The sequence below is a fragment of the Chiloscyllium plagiosum genome, chromosome 21, assembly GCF_004010195.1.
Source record: "Chiloscyllium plagiosum isolate BGI_BamShark_2017 chromosome 21, ASM401019v2, whole genome shotgun sequence".
Taxonomy (NCBI): Eukaryota; Metazoa; Chordata; class Chondrichthyes; order Orectolobiformes; family Hemiscylliidae; genus Chiloscyllium; species Chiloscyllium plagiosum.
This window is the reverse complement of record NC_057730.1, coordinates 9,546,841-9,562,158: the sequence shown is the minus strand read 5'-3', so window position 1 is coordinate 9,562,158 and position 15,318 is coordinate 9,546,841. Positions and strand designations below refer to the sequence as shown.

At 44.3% G+C, this 15,318-nt stretch overlaps 1 protein-coding gene across 11 annotated transcripts in view; it reads left to right on the top strand.

The window, feature by feature from the left end:
• Positions 1 to 15,318, top strand: part of caskin1 (CASK interacting protein 1) — a 651,040-nt gene that overhangs the window by 490,135 nt on the left and 145,587 nt on the right. For all 11 annotated transcript variants that reach the window (XM_043711216.1, XM_043711218.1, XM_043711212.1 and 8 more), the window contains exon 7: positions 12,467 to 12,575. In XM_043711216.1, the coding sequence (XP_043567151.1) occupies positions 12,467 to 12,575 (109 nt within the window). The remainder of the gene's footprint in view (positions 1 to 12,466; positions 12,576 to 15,318) is intronic.

The following is a 15,318-nucleotide window of genomic DNA, read 5'->3' as shown; positions in this document are numbered from 1 at the left end:
CACACACACACAAACACACACAGACACACTCCGACACATACACACACACAGACACACTCCGACACACACACTGTTACGCTGATGTTTCCTGCTGAGATTGACCTTGGGCCTTGATGTGATGGTGAGTGCTTTTATAAAGAACTTTTGAACACCAACATTTTTTAGGGTAGTTTTGATCAAATTTTCAATTTTAAAACTCACAGTTGAACTTAATGCTCTGATATAAAACAGATATGCCTTCAAGTGAAACGTGCTCTGAGTAGAACAAATATTGACTGAGTAATTGACAAATGATTGGTTCCATGTTGGCTGGATTTTTTCAAGTGCTACCTTCTTAATATCTCCTCTTGGTAACATGCCAAGTGGAAGGTAAGAAAGATACTAATCTAATAAAAGGAACAATATTACAGTCACAGCATTGCTACAGAACAGAGAGCAGGTTATGGGAAAGCAGCCAACAACCCATCGATGTAGACTGGCCCCTCTTTCTTTTTTACCCTTTCCTTAAGTCCCTTGTTGATTAAATTTAACTGAATTAATTCAAGTGGAAATGTTCCTGCAAATGCTTTCATCCCCTGTCAGACTGGATTCAACAATAACAACCATTAGACTTCAAAAAGCACCTTTAATATTATAAACTGTAGTGATTGTAACAAGGTCAGCCAGATGGATCTCATAGAATATGAGTTCCCTGATTGGGGCTGTTAATTTTTTCCAATCAGGGAGTCCTGGCTGACAGAGAAGAACAGGAGGTTTGGACATCCTGATCACTCTAAGGGAGCTGGATCAGTGTCAAGGACTCCATAAATAAAGGGTGACTTGGTGATGGGATATTGGCCGCTGTTGATTTATTTCAAAAACATCCTAAGTTGCTTCACAAGTGCACCATGAAGCAAAGCCACATAACAAGATATGAAGGTAGATGAACCAGAAATTTAGTCATAGAGATAATTATTAACCAGTATATCAAGGGAAGAAAATACGGCAGAGAGGTTTGCAAAGGGGATTCCAGAGCTGAGGGTCTTGTCAACGGAGGCAAATGACCAATGGTGGGCAATTAAAATCAGGGATGCCCAAGAGTTCAGACTTGGAGCAATGCAGGAATATTGAGGAGCTGTTAGGCTGGCGATGAGTACAGAGATCGGGAAGGAGGAAGCCATGGACAAATTTGAGACTGTGAAAATCATGGGCATTGTTAAATGTTAATCACTGAGCATGGGGAGGGGGGGGAGCTTTGTAGACTGGGCTTGGTATGAGTTGTGATGCAGTCAGCGGAGAGTTGGATGATGTCACGTTTTCATCAATGAGTGTATGGTGTAGCCACCAGGACTGCATTGGGAATAGAAATGGAGACCAGTCAAAAACATGGATGGGGCTTTCAGATGCAGATATTGTTACACATCTCTGGAGAGGATGGGACTTGAACCCAGGCCTTTTAGCTCAGAGGCAGGGCTACAAGTGGTGCACTGCAACAGCCCTGATGAGCCAAGCCCATAGCAAAGACAGGCAATGTTCCAGAGATGGAGGTGGGCCGTTTTTGTGATGACGTGACTTTGTGGTTGGAAGCTCATTTAGTTCTAACGTGGCACCAAGGTCATAGTTAGGGACAGTCTCACACAGCTGCCGGGGAGAAGGCTGGAGTTGATGACTCGGGTGCACAGCTTGCGGTAGAGTCTAAAGACAAGGGCTTCAATCTCCTCAATATTTAACTGGAAGCAACTTCTGCTCATCCTATGCTGAATGGCAAACAGTATTCAAACTGTGGGAGGATCGGAAGAGGTGCTGGTGAAGTAAAGCTAGATGTTAAGACCATATCCAATAGGAACAGGAGTAGACCATTCGGCCCCATGAGCCTGCTGCACCATCCGATAGAATCATGGCCGATCTGATACTCCCAACATCCACTTCACTGCCCTTTTCCTGAAACCCATAGTCCCCCTACTGATCAAGAATCTGTCTATCTGGGCAGTGTTCTTGTGGAGATTGCGGTGTTGTTGGTTGATGTCACCCAAGGGACAGCATTTATGTGGGGGCTAAAGACAGATTCTTGAGGGGACACCAGAAGCGATCGAGTGAGTGAGTGAGTGATTTATTGTCATATGTCTAGAAAGATACAGTGAAGAGTGTGTTATGAAGATGTAAGTGTACTGTACCTTTAAGAGAGCTAAAAGCTAGCAGAACTATTGGACACAGCACCAAGTGTTCTCAATAAAGTAAAATGTAACACTTGATCAAACATCTCAATTAACCCATTGCCTGGAGACAAAAACAGATTTGAATTCGGCCCATCAGTTTAAATTATACTCGAAAAATACCAAACTCCAATCTATTTGAATTGAGTATATTGACAATTTTAAAAGCCAATGACACAATCCGATGCTTTGGGGGCATAAGACTGGGGAAAATTGAACAGTTGCCACACCACCAGCATGTAAACAGACTGCTTGAAAAATAGCTCTCTTAAAGGTACCTTTTCAATTAGTAACCTGTGAAGCAGAAATTCCTAAAAAGAAAAGACACAGGAAGATCCAAATAGATGAACCAAAAGCTGCCTGGTTTTGAGATAAGAAGTGTTGTTTTGTAAATCTTAATTGAGAGTATTTTCGGACTAGTTTATAGAAGGGAAGGTAACAGATAGGTTAGAGTAAGGACTTGTACATAGTTGTTAGTTAATTATTCTCTGTTATACTTTAAGAAATAAAGTTGTTAATTTTTACTTTAAATAGTTCTTGTCCTCTCGAACTTTTACAGATTACTGCATGGAATAAATCTTTTCTGTGTTGCTGGTTTTAAATTAAGCAGGAGGGTTTACTCCGTGTTGTAACAATTGCCATTTTGAGTAGGAGAAGGAAAAGAACTTACGTAAATAGAGTTCATCCTCAGTACAAGAGGTCTTCATACAAAGCTCCTACAAGGTCTCTGCAAGGTGGCCCTGGCCTCAAGGAGGGCCTGCTCTGGGTACGGCAATGCCAACCCTGCCAACATTCCATGCTTCAGCCCTACTGCAGCCAGGAGTGCCTACTCTGGGCATTGCTATTAGTGGAACCATCACCCTGCCGCTAACGCTGCAGCTTCCCCACAATGTCAGAGGATGAAGAAACTAAAAAAAAGGAGAAAGAAAAAGACAAGAAAGGAGGGAGAGAAAGAGAGAGAGAAGGATATGACTGGTCTGAAGCAGACAGGCTCAAGAGCCTGAACGCTAACTACGGTGCCAATACTGCCATCTGTGATGGCATGGGCAGGAAGGGAAGCCATTGCATGTATTTTTCTGGCTTTGATGGGATGGGAATGGACCCAATTGAAAGCAATTCCAGCCGGTTGGCCAATGGTGGAGAGGAGTTGGAGGGGGATGGTGTGGTCAAACACCTCAATGGCTACAAACAGGGTGCGAGAAGGATGAGGAAGGATGTGTTGCCTTTGTCACAGTCCTCTAGATGTCATTTGTGACCCTGAAAGGAGCTCACTGATATTACCATGAAATTGATCAGGAACTCATTAGGTGAACTGGTAAGAACATGACCAGACAAGTCATTTCATACCAATGCAGCATTGTAATCAGCACAGAGTAATCACTGTTATTGATTAAAAATTGTTCCTTTCTCTTGTGAAATATCTGTGCTTTTCAACATTTTATTTAAAGGGCAGTGTCATAACCAGAATCTGAATCCAAGATCCTGTAAGACTTCAGTGTGGAGTTGACCTGATGGATTACCAATAAACATCTTGTACTGGAGGACGGTGGAAATGATAGGATGTCAACTACTCGTTACCACAGATGGGATCAGACACATTCGGAGCTGAATTGTGTAGTTCAGCTTTTTCTGTGACAATATTGGCCCTGATTATTCAATCAGCAACAAATTGACCTCGCTCACTGATAATCTTGGGAAAACAAAACTGCCAACAAAGATCCAGTCATATCGATAATGTGGATTTATACTTTCTTGGTGGTAATTTCAGCATCACCTATAGCACCCACCAATCACTTTGTAGAATTCTCAGCAGGAACTTCATGTCTTAACATTCACTTTTTGTGATAGGAGAGTGAGAATTCAGAGCAGGATTGGAAATTCAGACCCTCAAGCCTGTTTCACCACTCAATGTGATTATGGCTGATCTCATCTCAGCCTCAACTCCACTCTCCTGCCCACTCTCCATTCCCTTCAACCCATTACTAGTTAAATATCCAGCTCCTCCTTAGAGAAGGTGAACTCTTATAGATAGTGAAATAAAGATTGAGAGTATAATTAAAGCAGGTGCTGCAGTATTATAAACAAACTTCAACAATAATTATTATCCTTTCAAAAATTGTTGAAATCTCACTGCACAACAGAGAAATTTATTTTTTCACAAATATAAAGTTATGTTTTTAGGAGAAATTAGGCTGTCCAACAGTAATTAGGATTAGTTCATATTGAGTGAGGGGCAGGGGGCCATTCAATATCAAAGCCCTGGTTTATGCTAAATCAATTCTTATTCGGAGATGCCGGTGTTGGACTGGGGTGTACAAAGTACCTGGTGTTGTGTGATTTTTAACTCAATTCTTATTGTGTTACTGAATCAGGGAATAGGTGCTTGTACAGAGTTGATGGGACTGCTGTAGTTAAAACACTCAACACAAGGTGGCAGCAGCTGTCTCTTACGCTGAATCTGTGATATTTCTGAAAGCTTTTGTGTACTCAGAAATATTTGAGTTTTTTTAAGTGCTTCACAAATTGAGAGCTTATGAAAGGAATTTAACAATCTTAATAGTGATGAAATGTCCCGACCCGCAATGTTGACTGTCCTGCTCTTCCGATGCTGCCTGACCTGTTATACCTTTCCAGCTCCATGTTTTATTGACCCTTAATAATTAATGGCAAGGGAAGGATCATCTTGGCTCTGAATTGTAGTTTGCAGGTTCCATCCTCACCTCAACTGCGAATAGAATAGAACAGAAATTTATTGTCACACGTTGGTACATAAAAAAACAGAAAAGTTTTATAAGTTGCGATACCACAGCACCTAAATAGAAGTCATACATAAGAAGAAAAATAAATTCAAAGTTCATCACAGTTCAAATAACGGCTCCTGGGTTCTGGGTGGACTGGAAAACCGGGCTGAGACCACCCCGCCACTTCGGCACTGGGTCTCCAGGCTGGGTCATTGGAAAACCCGGACGCCACCTCTGAAGCAAGGATGAGAGCTCTCTGCCAGGTCTCGATCTTCACACTGGGCTGCTGGAAGGCCTAGAACCACTGGAGGAGACCTCCATGATGGGGATGAGACCTCCACTCCAGGCCAAGATTGCCTCTCCTGGACTAGACTGGGAGACCACCATAGTGGGAGACCACCCCACTGGGAGACCACCCCACTGGAAGACCACCCCACTGGGAGACCACCCCACTGGGAGACCACCCCACTGGGAAACCACCCCACTGGGGGACCACCCCACTAAGAGACCACCCCACTGGGAGACCACCCCACTGGGAGACCACCAAACTGGAAGACCACCCCACTGGGAAACTACCCCACTGGGGGACCACCCCACTAAGAGACCACCCCCACTGGGAGACTACCCCACTGGGAAACCACCCCACTGGGAGACTACCCCACTGGGAGACCACACCCACTGGGAGACCACCCCACTGGGAGACCACCACACTGGGAGACCACCCCACTGGGAGACCACCCTACTAAGAGACCATCACACTGGGAGACTACCCCACTGGGAAACCACCCCACTGGGAGACCACCCCCACTGGGAGACCACCCCCACTGGGAGACCATCCCACTGGGAGACCATCCCACTGGGAGACCACCACACTGGGAGACCACCCTACTAAGAGACCATCACACTGGGAGACCACCCCAATAAGAGACCACCCCACTAAGAGACCACCCCACTGGGACACCACCCCACTGGGAAACCACCCCACTGGGAAACCACCCCACTGGGGGACCACCCCACTGGGAGACCACCACACTGGGAGACCACCCTACTAAGAGACCATCACACTGGGAGACTACCCCACTGGGAAACCACCCCACTGGGAGACCACCCCCACTGGGAGACCACCCCCACTGGGAGACCACCCCCACTGGGAGACCACCCCCATTGGGAGACCATCCCACTGGGAGACCATCCCACTGGGAGACCACCACACTGGGAGACCACCCCACTGGGAGACCACCCTATTAAGAGACCATCACACTGGGAGACCACTACACTGGGAGACCACCTCACTGGGAGACCACCCTACTAAGAGACCATCACACTGGGAGACTACCCCACTGGGAGACCACCCCACTGGGAGACCACCCCCCCTGGGAAACCACCCCACTGGGAGACCATCCCACTGGGAGACCACCCTACTAAGAGACCATCACACTGGGAGACTACCCCACTGGGAGACCACCCCACTGGGAGACCACCCCACTGGGAGACCACCCCACTGGGAGACCACCCCACTGGGGGACCATCACACTGGGGGACCACCCCACTGGGGGACCACCCCACTGGGAGACCGCTCCACTGGGAGACTGCTCCACTGGGAGACTGCTCCACTGGGAGACCGCTCCACTGGGAGACCACCCCACTAAGAGACCACCCCACTAGGAGACCACCCCACTGGGGGACCACCACACTGGGAGACTGCTCCACTGGGAGATCACCCCACTGGGAGACCACCCCACTGGGAGAGCGCTACACTAGGAGACCACCCCACTGGGAGAGCGCTACCCTGGGAGACCGCCCCACTGGGAGATGGCAACACTGGGAGACCACCCCACTGGGAGAGCGCTACACTGGGAGACCGCCCCACTGGGAGAGCGCTACACTGGGAGACCGCCCCACTGGGAGAGCGCTACACTAGGAGACCACCCCACTGGGAGACCGCTTCACTGAGAGACCAACCACTAGGAATCCACTCCACTAGGAGACTGGCCCACTCGGAGATCGCCACACTGGGAGACCCCGCCCCATTAGGATACTGCCACACTGGGAGACCCCGCCCCATTAGGATACTGCCACACTGGGAGACTGCTACAATCGCAGATCACCACACTAGGAGACCACCCCACTCGGAGACCGCCCCACTAGGAGTCCATCCAATGCCGCCATTTTGGCCCAGTGGAAGCATGTCCCTAGGCCTTGGCCGTGAGAAGATGCCTTCTGCCAAAGTTGTTAAAAAATGGTAAGGTACCAAAGTAAATAGATACATTTAAAATATTTACCTTTGTGTGTTGGTGCAAGTCTGACTTGCCCTGTTAGAGGAAGGGTATTAGAATCTTAAACTGGCGATCTCAACTAAGAACTATCAAAACTCAAAATGTCAAGATTTCATTCAAATGATAGCAAGGGTGAGAGGTTATAGTTCTGAAGAGAATTTTCTTGTGGTTAAAAATAGGTCAGGGAAATCTAGAAAGGGAGGGGCAAAGAACATCTGAATTATGGTTTCACAGAATGGCAAGTTAGTAATAAAAGAGCAGCCATTATAAAATGAGTTATCACAAGTGATACTTGAGGTTGAGAGCATAGCATGTGAATATAGTTGGATACATAGGGAAATGTAAGTCCATTGAATTGTTTAAAGTAAGTATTGCTATTCAATCTTGGGTTGTCAAGATCTGGAATATACTGGTTGGTAGGATAGTGGAATCAGATTCCATACAAGTCTTTGAAATGCAATTGGATGTGCAGTTAAAGAGGGTTGACATACAAGGGAAGTGAAGTGAAGTTGGACAACTTCTGTAAAGGGTTAGCATGCACCTGACTGGCCAAAGTGTGTTCTCAAGGCTGTATATTGTCTAAAATAAAAGCAAATTACTGCGGATGCTGGAATCTGAAACCAGAAGAGAAAATGCTGGAAAGTCTCAGCAGGTCTGGCAGCATCTGTAAGGAGAGAAAAGAGCTGACGTTTCGAGTCTAACTGACCCTTTGTCAAAGCTGACTTGGACTGCAAGTCATCTCATGAATGAAGAGAACATGGCTCATGGAGTGAGGATAGTCAGAAGAGGCTGTGAGATCAGACAAAGAAGGACCGGGGAGCCCAGGTAAGGCCTTGGGGAGGAGAGGGGAGGGGGGAGTAACAGCATGGGTAGGATGGTGCCTTTTGGGCACCCCAATCAAAAAGACATGCCACTTCCTCAGGGTTTGTAAACAGTTTGCCTAAGAGAGGTTACGCCCACTCCAATGTCTACTAAGATAAGGGCAGCGTATTATTGGAGTTAGTTGATTTGGTAACAAGTTCAATTGACCCACTGGTGCTTATTGAAAAACCATGGGCTGGCTACTGATTTCAGCGCCCCCATTGTATTTGTGCCCACCCACACCACATGGACATCCATTGTGGGGAACGCAAAATCCAGCCCAACGTGCCAGGGCTGCACATTCTACAGCTCAGCACAAAAATGGGGGCAAAGTTGTTTTGTTGTATTGTGAAAAAAACCACTGCCAGGTTGATATATTTTTTGTCACTCTCTAAAAAATTATAAGAGGTCAGAAAATGCACAAACATTGCCTGCTATAAAAGCCTTGACTACACAGTCCTGGTCCTTACCTTTTTGTCATAGTATCTTCAGGGCAAAGGCAAGCCATTGGAACTAAGTGGACTATTGCCAGAGTTTGGCCTTCTCACATCCCATTTAATCTCACATCAACCTAACCTTCTTCCTTCTCCCTTACATGTTTATATAGGTGGTCCTTTAGATATATCCACATTATTCACATCTTCTTGTTGTAGTGAGCTCCATATTCTGACCACCTGCTGAGTAAAGAAGTTTCATATGAATTCCTGTTGGGTTTATAAGTGACTGGCTCCCAGTTTTGTATTTCTCCGTGAGTGGCAAGGTCTTCTTCACAGCTGCTCTGTCGAGATTCTTCGTTACATTCAGGAGCAAGATCCAATGGAAGAGATAGTTTTGCTTCTTCCTGCCCCCACCTACTCCATCACATAACCAAATTGGAATATGGTTGCAATTTAGATCTCTACCCAAACTGTTTGGAGGGGAGGGTAAGTGGATTGAGGGGGGTGTCGAAATCTCAAAGCTTCTCCACACTTTGGCATCACCCTCACACTGTCCTTCACAGGAGAATTAGATGTTAGAAACTGTTCTCTGTGAGCACAAAGTGCAGACTGTGGTCTATTTTAGCTCTGCAATTCCTCACAAATTCCTAGAAGTTTGGTGGTACAGAGCGGTAAACAGTGTCGCTGAAAAAAAAAACATCATGTCGATGTTTTTTTTTGTTTTGCACTCATCAGGACAGTTCACAAGAAATAAAGGGAAAAGCAACATGTCTATACCAAGACTTGGTCAGAGAAACTCAGGAAAACTGAAACTAGAGCATGGCTAATTGGATATGATACAGTTTTTCAAAACCTTCACAAAGGCTAATTGTGAAGGCTAAATTATCCAGTGATTGAGAGGTTTCAACATGTAATAGGCAGTGAAAAAGGAATTAGAGTACCTGCTGCAGAACAGAAACTAGGCAAGCCATTGAAGAAGAAGAGATCGATTACCTATTGGTGGAAAAATAAAAGTGACTGGTTTTGGTAAAAGTTGAGACATTGGTCGAAATCCAGCAGCCCTTTTCTATGGCCGTATTATTCTGGGTGTGATGTGAGCTCAAAACTCATTTATGCCACAAAGTCTAAGCCCAGAAACCACAGGAGGATTTTGTCCCATCAGTTATCAATAAGTTTTGGGAAGATTCCAGCCTTTTGAGTATTTTTCTTAATCTCTGGTTGTGGGCACCACTGGCAAGGCGGGCATTTCTTGGTCATGTTAATTGCCTTTGACAATGTAACTAAGCAAACATTATCTTCATCCATTGACATCAGAATGGTGAGTCTTCAGACTTGTGTGTCTGATTCACACTTTATGGTGTTATGGACCAGACCAGACCCCCTCAAAATATTTTAAGAGGTAGCCTAGACTCTAACCTTTTCTTGTTTTTAAAGGTAAATGTGAAGTGTCTGTTCCAGATCCACTGTGACTGGTCAAACGACTTGGCGTTAAGTAAAGTACAGTTTATTTAAATGCAACCAAAGAAAGAAGCATTTAGAATAACAACTCTATTGGAACGCTGAACTGATTAATAGATACAGTAACGATTACTAATTAACTGTTCTAATGCAGTAACATCCCATAAACACACCCCTTGGCAAAAAGGAAAATTCAGACATGAAGTTTTTCAATCCAGGAGGCAAAAACATCAAGAGGAAAATCAGAGGGAATAGCAGCCAGGAGATATTCACTAATGCCTCCAACTCTATTGAGACTCCAATAGCTTCTGCTTGAAGCTAAATCTAAGCAGCCAGAAATCCGGATCTGTGAGAGCTGGCCACACCCATTCAGGTTGTTTTAAAGAAAAAAACCAAGGGCCTCCCAAGCTGTTTACTCTGTTGTCTCTAGTAGACTGCTCAGTGCCTCTGCTCTTCAAAAAAGCACCAGAAGAAAATAACTTCTTAAAGTCACAGCATTCTCACAACGGTACTGCCTCTATTGAATTCCACTACAGTCTCACTTGTTCCTCTGTTGCAACTTGTTATGCAGTACATTTTATCTGCTGGTCAGAGTGACCAGGCTGGATATTAAGTAGTTTGAGAGATTGAAGTCCAGAAACCTGAGTGATGTCAGTATACTTTCAGACTTTTAAAACTGAATTGATATCTTCAAACTGGGATGGTGGGATTGGAATTCATCTCTGGATTAATAGAAAGACTTGCATTTCTATAGCACCTAGCATGATCACCAGACATCTCTGAGTATTTTACAGTCAGTGAAGTATTTTTGAAGTATAATCACTGTTATAATACGAAAAATGTGACAAACAGCAGCGTTATAATTACCAGAAAATCTGTTTCTCATTATGTTGATTTTGTTATGAAGACAGTTGTTAAATTTAATATTTCTTAGAGGACTTAAGGTTTGAAGGATTGTGGAAAGTGGCTTTATTTCAAGCTTTGTGGCAATATCTGAAGTGATTTCTTTAAAAGAGGTTGTTGAAAGATCATTTTTCATATTGGAGATTTATTTTTCAACAAGCAGTAATCGTTTGCTTTGCTGTTGGGCCTCTTGGGACATGATGAGTGAGGAGATGGAGAGTGCTTTTGCATTTGGTCTTTAACTAAGATCAAAGAGCCTGCGAGGAGATGCTACCCAGTTGATTTCTCCCAGTTCTGAAAAGCCTCCTGACGTGAGATGTGTGAAAGATTCCAGCCACAGCCATGCATGGGTAATGATTAGAACATACGTGCGAGCGACAGACTTTAGAACATTCAACACTTTATTCTTTTCCCTTCACAACCAACCATGGGCTAAAGAGTATTGCTTCCAGAAAGCCAACCGCTGTATGGAAATCTTTCTTTTCCCCTCTCTATTCCTAAAGTGCGAGTGAATGTATGTGAATGTCTGTATATGTGTGTGTGTATATGCTTTCATGTGTGCATGTGTGTGTTTATAGGGACGTTGAAAGGCAGAGCATTTATATTTTTATATTACTCACTGCTTACGTTAGCCAACGACTGCAGCTTCATTGAAAAATATTGTGTTGATAATAAACCAATTATTGTGCCTTTTGGAAACCTAATGGATAGACTTTTAAATTTAAAACTTGATATAGATAAGGAAAGGTATTTTTATCTGATGTTGTGACCTGTAGAACTGTGGAATCAAACAATAGTGCATTCCTTTGTCCTTAATCAGAGCAATTGAGTGACAAATGATGGCCAGGATACTAAACCCCCCTGCTCTTGCCCAAAGTACTGCCATGGGATCTTTTACATTCACCTGATAGATTGGACAGGGCACTTCTGAAAGACAGGACCACTGACCACACCGCCATGTTAGCATACCTTTTCAGCTCCAGCCCTGGAGTGTGAACTCATACCCCCTAGGTTTTGAGATTGCTGACCCAGTAACAAACCCACTCCAACAAGAGTCCATCAATGGGACACAAAGGTGGAGGAGGGCACCACACTCTTGCCCCTGAGAACTTTCGAGAAGTTCTTCAAACGAGGATTGTTGAAGGAGTGGACAAGATGGGCTGTGTGATCTTAGCCTGGGTAGGTGCCTTTCTGTATTAAATCTATTGTCAGCTGACGTCAATCATTCCTTGCCTCCAACTGTTAACAGTTTGGCTTCTGCATGCCTCAGTGATTTCATTTACACTTGACACGTTTCTGAGGGAGTCGGTGTGAGCTAAGCACTTAATGTAGGGGAAGTGTGAGTGGCTAAGATTTCCTTTCAGGATGATACTGTAAAACTAATCTCCCCCTTTTCTCCTGGAGGTAATTGCAAAAATCTTTATAGCTTTACACATTTCTTTTTAAAATGCTGTATAAACTTTCCTTTGACGTTTTAAAAAATTGTATGCATGAATCAAAGTGATGAGATCGAAATGCATGCTTTTCATCATTTTATCATTTTAATTCTTATTTTTCTTGTTTTCTTCCTCTTAGCATTTTTCTTTTGTATGTTACAGGCTTCTGCTGCAAGCTGGAATTGATATCAATCGTCAGACAAAGGCTGGAACAGCTCTACATGAAGCCGCACTCTGTGGGAAGACAGAAGTGGTCCGTTTGCTACTGGAAGTAAGGATTGTTCTGAGAGAAACCTTTTAAATCAAATTTTAGCCCAGTTAGACAGACTTGCTTGTGTCCATGTAGGGTCTTAATTTTGCTTCTTTGCACTGTGTTGTGTACAGGATGTTGATGAGACCACTTTTGGATTACTGTGTACAGATCTGGTCTCCCCGCTATAGGAAGGATGTTATTAGACTGGAAAGGGTGCAGAAAATATTTATGGGACTGGAGGGTTTGAGTGATAAGGAGAGACTGGTTAGGTGGGACTTTTTCCCCTGGAGCGTAAGAGGTTGACAGGTGACGTTATGGAGGTTTTTAAAACCATGAGGCGCAGAGAAAGTGAATAGTAAAGGTCTTTTCCCTAGGGTAGTGGAGTTCAAAACAAGGGGGCATTTTCTTTGAGGTGAGAGGCGAAAGATTTAAATGGGATCTGACAGACAACGTTTTCACACACAGGGTGGTTCTTTCTTTCCTTTACCAGGACGAGGGTGTCATTGGCTAAGCCAGCATTTATTGCTCATCCCCTATTGCCCATTGAGAGTCAACCACATTGTCGTGGGTCTGGAGTCACATGTAGGCCAGACCAGGTAAGGATGGCAGTATCCTTGCCTAAAGGACATTAGTGAGCCAGGTGGGTTTTTCCCGACAATTGGCGATGAATTTATAGTAGTCATTAGATTCTTAATTCTAGATATTTATTGAGGTCAAATTCCATCTTTTGCTGTAGTGGGATTCGAACCTGGAACATTACCTGGGTCTCTGGATTAACAGTGTAGCAATAATTCCACTAGGCCATCATATGTGGAATGAACTGCCAGAGGGAGTGGTGGATGCAGCTACAGTTACAATATTTAATAGACATTTGGAAAGGTACAACAATAGGAAAGGTTTAGAGCATTATGGGCCAAACACAGACAAATGGGAGTCGTTTGGTTTGGGAAACCTGGTCGGCATGGACAAGTTAGACTGAAGGGTCTGTTTCTGTGCTGTATGACTCTATCTAAACAGAGGAAGGATGGAACTAGAGAGCTCAAACTCAATTTAGGCACTGAGAGAAAAAAGGAAATAGAGGTGGAGAAAGATTGAAACAAGATAGTGAAATCGGCATAAAGAAAAGGTAAGGAAAAGCTGTCAAGGAAAAAAATGAGACAATTTTGTTTAGAATCCACAATAACAACAACTCGCAACCTGAAGGAATGTGACTCAACAATTCAGATTTGCTACCCATGTCCCATTGCACAGCAATTACAGATTATTCAATCATTTTAATAATACAGTTCATCTGCTCTCTGGAGAAATATGGATAATTACTGGGAGTGGGGAAAATAATGCTAACATTGAAATATTTTGGTGAGAATTTTTACAATATGTTTACAGTACGTTTATTGTGTTTTTGTAATATGGCCAAACTTTGGAGTTTAAATGGTGTCCTGAGCAAAATACTTGGAAAAATTGCTCTGCTTGAGTGAGTACATGTACTGCCTGATGACGACAGTGCATTGGGCAATGAGTGGTCAGCTGGAGCTCATTAGGGGGATTGCCATTGATATTTGACCTCAAAGTTCTTTGGATGGATAGGTAGAAGTCGATTGGACTCAGTTGAACAGTAAAGGGACTACTGCTGGTTTGAGCTCAACTATTGGACATGCCACTATGTTCCCTGACCAACATCTCTGTCTCAGGCTTGCTGCAGTGCTCCAGTGAAGCTCAGCACACACTAGAAGAACAGCACCTCACTTTCCATTTTGGAACTCTATAGCCTTCTGGACTCAATATGCAGTTCAACAACTTTAAGGCTTTGAGGCACCTTCTCCCATGTCCTTGCCCCAACTCCCATACAATAGGCCTTATTATCACGTGTATTCCTGATTAGATTAGATACTCTACAGTGTGGAAACAGGCCCTTTGGCCCAACAAGTCCGCACCAACCCTCTGAAGAGCAACCCACCCAGACCCATTCCGTCCTGACTAATGCACTTAGCACTACGGGCAATTTAGCATGACCAATTCACCTAACCTGCACATCTTTGGACTGTGGGAGGAAACTCATGCAAACACAGGGAGAATGTGCAAATGCCCGGGAATTGAACCCGGGGCCCTGGTGTTGTGAGACATCAGTACTTACCACTGAGCCACCGTGCTGCCAAATGCTGATGAAGCAGCTTTTTCCTGAAACTTCGATTCTCCTGCTCCTTGGATGCTGCCATACCTGCTGTGCTTTTCTAGCACCACACTCTTGACTCTAATCTCCAGCATCTGCAGTACTTACTTTCGCCTTATTATTACGTGGTCTGCTGTTACATGCAACCTATTGTTAGCCACTAATTGTCCCCGTTAGTAGCCATTCATTTTCCCAGGCTGAGTCTTAACAACTCCCTTGTCTGTCTGACTGTTCTTCTCAATCTCCACCTACTGTTTACTCCTTACCCCTTCCCCACCCCCTATCTTCTACATAAAAAAAGCATCTTTTTATGAGCTACCATCAGTTCTGCAGAACTGTCACTGGACCTGAAATGCTAACTCTGATTTCTCTCCACAGATGTTGCCAGACCTGCTGAGCTTTTCCTGCAGTTTCAGTTTCTGTTTTTGAACTCAACCATGGTGCCTCTGTCACTAAATTACCCAGCAAATTGTCATGTTTAAAGCTCGAATGATCACATTTTCCACCCACGAGTGAACGTTGCATTCAAATTCTTTCTCAGACTGACCACGGGAAGAATCTCGGCAGAAAAAATGGGATTTGGTTTGCATC